Source organism: Leptonychotes weddellii, chromosome 3, assembly GCF_054177405.1.
Source record: "Leptonychotes weddellii isolate Sample4059 chromosome 3, ASM5417740v2, whole genome shotgun sequence".
NCBI lineage: Eukaryota > Metazoa > Chordata > Mammalia > Carnivora > Phocidae > Leptonychotes > Leptonychotes weddellii.
Genome location: NC_138371.1, coordinates 2743189 through 2752760, shown reverse-complemented (window position 1 = coordinate 2752760; position 9572 = coordinate 2743189). Strand labels below are relative to the sequence as shown.

The 9572-nt window shown below is 49.6% G+C and overlaps 2 protein-coding genes across 4 annotated transcripts in view; both read left to right on the top strand.

Annotated features, from left to right (window-relative positions):
• LRRFIP1 (LRR binding FLII interacting protein 1) overlaps positions 1 to 7472 on the top strand; it is a 132128-nt gene extending 124656 nt beyond the window's left edge. For all 3 annotated transcript variants that reach the window (XM_081813316.1, XM_081813315.1, XM_081813317.1), the window contains 5 exons: positions 1352 to 1401; positions 2929 to 3046; positions 3744 to 3823; positions 4909 to 5013; positions 6697 to 7472. In XM_081813316.1, coding sequence (XP_081669442.1) covers positions 1352 to 1401; positions 2929 to 3046; positions 3744 to 3823; positions 4909 to 5013; positions 6697 to 6807 — 464 coding nt within the window. In that variant the 3' untranslated portion in view covers positions 6808 to 7472. The remainder of the gene's footprint in view (positions 1 to 1351; positions 1402 to 2928; positions 3047 to 3743; positions 3824 to 4908; positions 5014 to 6696) is intronic.
• The window catches only part of RBM44 (RNA binding motif protein 44), a 62877-nt gene that overhangs the window by 8788 nt on the left and 44517 nt on the right, over positions 1 to 9572 (top strand). The window lies entirely within an intron of this gene.

Below are 9572 nucleotides of genomic sequence, written 5' to 3'. Positions count from 1 at the left end.
AAAAATAATATTGAATAAAGAGCTGGGTTTATGACATTGATGTTTCAGCGTTGGATGGGCTTGTAGAAGAGAAAGAATAAACTATCGGAAGCAACTTGACTGTGTAAATTAAAATGGAACTCCAGAGGATCATAAATCTATCTTATGTTACGCTTGACATTTCTGGTTTAATTTATTTTGTGGTTATGCCTTTCAAAATAACACCGTGGGGTGCTTGGAAGAACAATTAGAGAAAGCATGTAACTCGATGAGAATGTAGATAGGTGATTGTTTAGATGGACACAAGCGCATTTTATACAGATTATTTATTTCCTTTTTCACGCGGTGAATCAGAGCTGCGCCACGTGAGAGCATGGTGCCCTCAGGAGAAAGAGTCTCGGGCCGGGAGTCCGGCTCCGACTCCAGGCTCTGGGTTTAGATCTGGAGCCACAGAGGAGTGCAGTGGTTAGAGGTGCGGGCCCTCGCCTGTGGAAGAGAGAGAAAGCAGCAGGGCTCACCTGTAGGGCTGCGTGGGTGAAGGCGCAGCTGCTCGGGCGTGCCTGGCACAGGGTGACCCTGCAGTACCCATCAGATTCGCTGTCGCCGCCACAGCTTCCTGATTGGCCTTTAAACTGGTGTAGGGTTTTGCCCACACCCCTAAACTGCCCCCCCCCCAAGCTTTGGTTTCCTCCTCTGCACTCTACAGATTATATCACTCGACACCCCTTCAGAGAAATGTCCGGGGGATTTCGAAAGCCTTCTGTGTATGCCACTCTTCCGTGTCCCGGGTGGCAGGGGTGACAGAAACCCACAGCATTACTGCATTTCTCCGGACAATACCCACCCTGCACGAGCAGGGGAGCGGACGTGTTGTCCGCAGACCTCTGATTTGTAAACATATAGTCAAAGCTGTGGCACTGGGGAGTCTCTGAGAAAAAAAGAAAGATCCATTCTTCTGGGCCGTGACCTTGGGAAGTCAAGGATAATGAAAATGCCATTGATAGCAATCGCGATGCTCCGTGTGTTTGTTCCTTGCTAATGATGTTAAACTATGAAGCCTGTGAGATCTTGTGTTGCAGTGTGGTTTGGCCCTAGATCCCTTGCATGCTAACCCAAAGTAGAAGACTAGCCTGTTTGCATGCAGCCGGATGCTGCCCCTGACGAGATAAGCATGTTGTGGGAGGTGGACCCCACCCACTCTCCCTCGGCTGACGTCTCCCCCAGTCCTGTGTGTGGCCTCATTCACTGTGGTACGTGTATAATACTTCATCATTAGTTTCACTAACCTGAATGCTCACTCTTCGATTTAGCATGCTGCTGAACGGTGCACTACATGGATTCACCTCAACCTCTATCTTTCTGATTTCTTTAGATATTAGGTTGAAAAAGCTTGTTGATGAACGGGAATGCTTATTGGAACAGGTAACAATCATTTTATTACTTTATGAGTTCCCCAACAGCAGCACCTGAGCCCGAGAACCTTCCCATACTTAACTTCTTGCTTTATCGGGAAAACCCTAACGCATTATGCCTGAAGCGATTTCCAAGCCAACCTGTGTCCTTACCAGTTCTATCGTCGTAAGTCACGTGAGGTTCAGAGAGGATGTCCCGAAGACTCGAGGCCATGGAACCGAATGTGGTTCGCTCTATGCCAATTGCTGCCTAAAACAAATATTTACATAGAAGGGGCTAGAATAACCATGGAGAGGCAGGAGCTTTACTGAGTTACTCCAGACACCAGGTCTCTGACTGCTGCTGGCTCAGGGAGGTTGGTCTTGGGATCCCTCAGTGATCAGCACCTCTTTCCAGAAGGCATTTCCTTGTTGCAGCTGATCAAAGTGGTTTTACTTGTGGTTCACCTTCGTCACGTTCTTCCACCTCCAGAAACACTAACCAGCTGTCCTGTTTGGTCTTTTTATGTGCAGGGTAGTTACTCAGTCCTTCCACAGTCACATTCTAAGGAAACTCAATTCCTCCCAGTCTCCTTCATAAGCCTAATCAAAGATATTTTGCCATACTGCTTACAGTTCCGCTGAAGGCTGCTCTCAAAATTGGGGAAAGCACTCAATGTGGTAGCTGCATTGAGGTTCCTGTGATCTTTTAAAAACACGTATCCGTCCTAATTCTGTACCTATTTCCTTAGAGCAGCGCAGCATACAGTGGGCAGTGTGTGCCTGGGGCTCTGCTCTGCTTTGTGCTGGCTTTTGGGGGCGGGGGCGTCCACAGAGGTCGGAGGTTAACAGGACAAGGGCTGGGACACTGCCCATCAGACACCGGAACTTTCTACGGTTGTGACTGCTGACGGCCAGGGAGAGCAGAGCCCTGCAGAGGCCAGCTCCCTGAGCATGGGCTCTGTGAGGGAGACACAACTCGGCTAGGCCCTCGAGGACACTACTTCTGGGCCTGGAAGGCTCCAGGAGGCCCTGCCCAGCTTCTAAGTGAATAACTCGAAGGTGACTAAGTGCACTGACTAACTCTGAGATAAACGTTTAAAGCATGTTATGTATGTACCATCTCCTCCTGAATTCAAGAGGAATTTCAAACTTAGAAATAACTTTTCACCCAGAGTTACAAAATAATTTCTGCCTGATACGGTGAATACGATTCCATTTTCACCCGTTATGCTATTACTTCCTGAGAAGAGTGCCAACTGGCCGAAGGTTGTTCATCTCTTTATTTGGATTGGTTATTAAAGGTGAGAGACTCCCTGTGGTGGCTGGTGGATTGTAACCATTTACTGCATTTTTCTTGTGCTTAATTACGTAACTCCTATCTCTTTGGCACCTTGGAGACCCACGAAATAACTCCACAGCAACATCCAAGTGTATTTATGGGGTGTTGGTTTTTCTTTCCTCTACACACCGCTTCCTGTGCCATAGGCTCTACGCTCAACTTCCGGCCTCATTTAGAATACAGAAATTCACATATTTTATTGGTGGGTGTTTTCAGATTAAGAAACTCAAAGGACAGCTGGAAGAGAGACAGAAGAATGGCAAGCTAGACAACCTGCACCCTGGAAGTGATGTCTTAGAAAATGGGACAGACATGCATGTAATGGATCTGCAAAGTAAATGTCCATCCTTGTATACAAGTAAACCCTTTAAGTGTCCTGTGTGTATTATACTTGGGCTACAAGAGAAAAACCATCATGGCAAAGAACGCCCGGCGTTCCCCTTGGCCCCCAAAAGCCCTTGAGCACAAGAGTGCAAAGATGTTTCTGTGTGGGATTGAACGAGGATGGGCAGGTGGGCAGAGCGAGGATGTTTCTGTCTGAGCCTCAGGACTAGAAAAGGTACCCCAAAACGTGCACCAAGTTACCACCCTATGATGCACTGTGAGAAACCACGTTTTCCATGCTGGATACCACTGCCTTGTGATCAGCTGATTGTATGGAAAAATTAGAAGGTATTTTCCATACAAGTAAACTAGAAAGAGGCTTAAAGGGAGATAAAATTACCCGCAGTCTCCCCCCTTCCCCTCCCCTGACCACCTCTTTGTGTTCTGTGCTCCGGAGGGGCTCTCCCGCCTGGCACTTACTTGCTCAGCCTGGGCACATGGAGAGAGAGAGTGCCTTCTCCTATCTCAGCTTCAGCCCTCCCAACCCACCCCTCCCCCCACACCCCACCCCCCTGGTGGGGCCACAGGCCAGAACTTCCAGATTTGCATGCCAAGTACTCAGTAGGGGCTTGGATCCCAGGAATTATTGTTTTAACATTTTAAAAGCCCAAGAGCTTAACAAATTTTCCTTCTCTTTCAACCTTTAGGGGATGCCAACAGACAGATCAGCGACCTCAAATTTAAACTTGCAAAATCTGAGCAAGAGATAACCGCATTAGAACAAAATGTATGTGTGTGCACTTTTAAGCAATAACAGGCAGTGAAAGCGATGATTAACTGAGTTGTACTTGCTAGAACTCGCCCTGAAAGGCTGAGCACAAAGAGGAGCAGAGATTTACAGAACCAGAAAGGGCCCTCCGTGTATCTCCTGCAGAGAGAAAGTAGGGAAGGAAAGATCACTAGGAGGATCCGGGTTGTTATACTGGGTACTAACCCCTTATAAACAATGGCTGGTTGTGGAAAATCACTAATGTGGCTGGGGCGGGGGAGCTTAAAAATGTTGTTCTTTAAAAATTATTTATTTAGTTAAAAAGCACTTCATGTGGGGCCATCCCTCTTGCCTGGATTTTCTGCCTTTCTCTTCCAACCAGGTTTCTAGATTGGGGGTATTTATGCCTCTAGCATGTTGGGCCAATCTGGGGCAAGCTGTGTCCTCAGCCAAGGGAGAAATGAAGTCGGTACTCTTCCCCGCTCAGTTATGGGTCCCTGTGGCTAGCGCTTTGGGGAGTTTTTGAGGAGACAGAAATGAGAATAGCACGCCTGGGACGGGATGAGTTTAGGAAGCATGCTTTTGGTCTCAGCGGACTGAGAGTCTCCAGTGGGTTGTGGCTCTTCCTGTCCCGCGCCGCAGGCCTGGCTGTGGAATGCCATCCCCAAGCCTCCTTCTTTTCCTCTGCACTAGTTGCTGGCCTTTCCTTCTCCCTTGCTTCATCCCCACCATGCCACCCCAGGAGAGACTGGACAGGAGCTGAGGTCCTGGCTGAACCTTTGCCCACAGCATCGTTCTGCCTCGACCTACCTCCTCCTGCAGAACGGCCCCACGTCAGGGAGGGACGGCAGCCCTGTGGAGCCACGAGTTTAGACTAGGGTCAGAGAGGGGATGAGACCCTCACAGCTGTCAGCACCAGGCTGCTCAGAACGGCTCGCTTGGCTAGAACCAATATAGCAGCCCACAGTGCTGGATCATAACGGTTCGCATGGTCCATCCTCCCATTTGATGAACCTCGCCCTTTGATCCCACATGTGATAAAGCAACTGGAGAAAGAAAACAGGCCTGTTCATTTACACATACGATGTTTCCCTTCCTTTTAGGTAATAAGGTTAGAGAGTCAAGTATCACGTTATAAATCGGCTGCTGAAAATGCCGAAAAAATAGAAGATGAACTTAAGGCCGAAAAACGGAAACTCCAAAGAGAGGTAAATTTTCTAGGCTGTTTGTAGGGAAAGAATGGGAAATGATGGTCTAGCTGGCAGCAGAGGGAGCGTCTGCCCCTGCCCCTACCCCGGACTGTTCGGGGCCTGGTGCCAAGCCACTGCCCAAGGGCGGGGCCAATGCCCTGGGGAGGCTGGGGCTGAACCCCGGGTCTCCCCGGGGATGGTGGCTGTGGGGCCGCCCAGAGTCTGTCCTTCTCACCAGGGCCTTTGTAGGTGGCCTCTTCTCTCCTGGTTCTCTCAAGTTCTTTTTTGTCTTTGATCTTCCGCTGCTTCACCCTCATGTGTCCTATGCAGGTTTGTTGCTGTTTGTTCTGCTCAGGATGTATGGTGTTTCTTGGATCCATGAAGTCTATTTCTAAATCAAGTTTAGAAAATTTTCACCCGTGACCTCCTTAAGTATTCCTCTCCCCTCGTCTCTCCACGTGCCCTCTGGGGCTCTAACCGGAGGCGGTCAGACCGTCTCCCTGCAGCGCCTACTGCTCTGCTGGTAGATCTTCCTGTTCGTCCCTTGTCTTTTTAAAGTGTATTCATTCCTGATGCTTGCTTCTTGTATGGTCGTGTATGCTTCTGTGTTAACTGTATCCTTATTTCTTTTTTTTTTTTTTCAAAATTTTATTTATTTATTTGAGAGAAAGAGAGACAGAGATCATGAGCAGGGGAGAGGGGTAGAGGGAGAAGCAGACTCCCCACTGAGCAGGGAGCCCAAGGCGGGGCTCAGTCCCAGGACCCTGGGATCGTGACCTGAGCTGAAGGCAAACGCCCAACCGACTGAGCCACCCAGGTGCCCCGAGGTGCCCTTCTTTCTTTAAAGATGTCATACACAGCTGTCCTGTTTTCCACGTCCATCCGAGGACTGACACATGGCAGTCTTGGAGGCCCGAATTCTTTTGCTGGCTCAGATGGCTTGTCCTTCATGCGTTTGGTGTCTCGTGAAGTGATGCTTGCCTTTGATTTGCAGGAGCACTCCAGGCCTGACTTGGGGAAATTTCCTGCAAAGAGGGCTTGCCTCTGCCTCTGCTAGTGACGGGGGGCAGGGAGGCGAACCCCTTCCAGGACCCCAGCCACCCTCCCTGAGGGCTTTGGGTCAGAAGCAGAGCCGCAGACTCTTCTGATGGTGCATGTCTCCACAGCCACGGGGCTCTTGTGCCCCCACCTTAAGGCACCTGCGCGCCGCCTTGCTGCCTGTTGGGCCAGACGGCTCCCTGCTGGTGTGGCCTCCACTCTGACTCCCAGGCTCTGGGGGCCTGGCTCCGGGGGTGGCCATCTTGGCCTCAGCCAGTCCCGCTTTGGTTTCTGGTTGTAGAAACCTTGCTCCCGGTTGCCCACGCCTCGGGGACCAACCCCTCCAACTGGCCGGGGCTCAGCTCTTTTCTGTTTGCCTCACTGGTGTTTTGGGAGACCATCAGGACGCCCAGGACTGTGCCATGTCTGGGGTCCAGTTGTTTCAGAGGAGGAGGGTTGCCTCGTCACTCCTGAGGCCGGAATCCCGTGCCTCGTTTCCCTTAAGGCATAGTTAAGAAATATGTGTGCCCGCACAGGGATGCGTGTGCACTTTGGGAGCTCGGTGGGTCCAGGCTCTGTGTTTTGCAGTAGGAGGGAATCTTGGCAATCCTCTAATGTGGGGAGGAAGCACGTTCCTCAAAGCTGCCTTTCGTCTGTTTCCAGCTGCGCTGTGCACTGGACAAGACGGAAGAGCTTGAGGTGAGCAACGGCCACTTAGTGAAGCGTCTGGAGAAAATGAAAGCAAATAGGAGCGCGCTCTTGTCCCAGCAGTGAGCCCCAGCTCTGCACAGGAACCCGGGCGGCGGATGGAGAGCATGGCGTCGTGGGCTTAGCCACCAGATGCCTCTCTGACTGCGGACCCCCCCCACCCCGACCCGGGACTGGGGCCGCCACCCCAAACCCGCGGGTATTTAACGAGCACACCGGGCCCACGGGAGCTGCGTGTCCCACGGCACGGCAGCCTCGCGACGCCACTGAACGTGGCAATCTAGGTAAAGATTAAAACGGGACTTGAGTTTTCTTTTCACGTGTCTTGCTGAAAACTGAGGGGACGTGTTACAGTGTCGGGACTTCCTTTGGGGGCAGAATCTACAATTGGAGCGACTTCGGTAGCATCTCTTAGTCTGCGCTTTTCATACACAAAACACTGTGGAACCACAAGCCATTACCAAGCAAAACTCTTTCACTAGAAGCAAGGGGATGGTCTGGAGGTAAAAGTGACCTTAAGAAGACTCTTTACAGGCAACAAATGAAGCTTTTCTAAGGGATTTTTGCATCAGTTCAACCCTAAGAACAGGGTAATTAGCCAATAGCCCCCCCGAAAATGACAGCTTTTCCATTCGCACTATGTAACCCTTCTACTTGGACTTGAAGTTGTGAACTCCTTTTAAAGAATGTACTATTAGAACAATTAAAAAACGAAATGCTGAAAGATTTTAGCAACGTGGTTTTTCTTTCTTTCCCCACTCTTAAAGATCTTTATTCCATATTCATTGTTCTGTACGTTTTGAGTCATCTCTATTTTTTTAAGTATATCAAATCAGTTTACCCTCTTTCCCTGGTTAAAATATATATATGTTCACAATGAACAAGAATAGCGAGTGCACTTATCAGACTCTTAGACTATAAAGCAAACCGAGGAAGTTACACACTAAAGTCAACTACATGATCTTCAGGGGCAAAATAGAGAAAATTTGACTACTTACTGATCTCTAGTCACTCCTTGTGGATGTTGTACTTCAAGCTGGCTTGGTTAAGCAGGCCAGCTTTTCAGGATATTAGCCAGACAGTATCACCCGAAAGCATACCTTATGTTGACACTTGGAGAACGCTGGCGTAAGGGACATGATATACCATTGAGACAGCGCTCCCGACATGGTGCTCGAAGTCATGAGGGTCTGTCCCCCAGCACCGTCTGGGTCCAGGATACACAAGGCAACATTTCATTGGGCACAAGAGGAGTTCGTGTCTCCTGGTGCCAAGGACAGTTTATGATTCACATCTCCTTCCTGAGCATGCCATAGATAAGATCATCCAATCCCCATCCACATGTTGGTGCCCACAGACATGTTGTAGCTGCTGCGTATTCAAGACCAGTGTTTTTTCATACAGAAACCTACTCTTGCATTGATCCCATGGAAGCGCCAACTCTCCACGGCAACATGGTTTTTGTATTTACCTAAGATTTGTCAAAACACATTGGTTTCAAAAGACTTCTAAGTTTGAAGTTCTACTTCAGGAGCATTAAGCGTTCCAAGTTCTTTCAAGAATGCAAGGGTCCAGTCCAACAACAGAAACTACCAGTAATTTGAGCAGGAGAAATTTAATACAGGGAGTGATCAACCCACAGGGAATTAACTACAGAGAAAAGGATGGAAGAGAACTCTAAAGAATGCCTTAGAGCTGAGGGAGAATACCCGAGAGAGGACAAATTGGGACTGAGACCTCACTAGAAGGCCTGGGGCCACCATCCACGAGGCGACAGACAAGTCACAGGGTGCCAGGGGCTGACACCGGCAGGCAGGAAACCAGGGGCCAGGACTCGGGAGCAAACTTTGCTGGAGGGTGGGCACCCCCGGGTGGCACACAGTCAACACCACAGGCTCCGCGTGAACAAGAAGGAAGGAACCAGGAAGGGGAGCCCCTGCTTCTTGCAGAGTCCCTCTCAGCACCATCTTCTGACCATAGTGGGCCAGCCGGCAAAGAAGAGATGTTTCCTTCCTTGTCTTATCCTTAAGATTTCTTCCACAACATCTTAATATAAACACGTTTAACCAGCACAACCTCCCTATCTAGAGATCACAGAGAATATTAAAAGCAAACACATAGAGCGCTCAGACATGCCTGACAGTTAGACACATATTTTCACTCGATTTTCACAAAAGCCCCGTGAGGTTACAAGATGAGGAGGCCAGAGCCCAAGGAGTTAACAGGCTGCAAGTCTCGCCACCACTGGTTAGAGGAGGGGCTACTGGGCTCACCTGCCCCAAATGGCCTGCCCCAAATCTTTGGCTCCAAAGAAGTCAAACCTTTAGTCTCTACCTTTCCCACCAATCTTTACAGAAATAGCAAATCCATTTTACACACACTTGCAAATCCACAGGAAGATAGAACATGATTTTTAAATCATAGAATATGACTTTTCCTCAGATATGGCTATAGGGAATTTGTTGCTGGCTTTTCTCATCCCTGAATTTCTCAACCACACACCACTGACTCCCTGGGCGGGATCATACGTGGTTGCTGGACGGCTGTCCTGTGCATCAGAGGATGTTGAGCACCATCCCTGGCTTCTGCCCACCAGAGGCAGATAGGCCCAACCCCCAGCCGTGACAAACACAGGTATTTCAGACATTGCCGGATGTAAGCGCCCCCCGCCCCGCACCGAGAACCACCGCGTTCCCCTGAATTAGAAAACTGGAGAAGATGTAAAGTGCTGCCTTGTCTTTGCCCCCTGCTCAAAATAAAGCTGTTACCTTTCTAGCCCTGTCCGCCATGGTGCTTAGCAGCCAGGGATGCATGGTCTCAGACATGTTTAC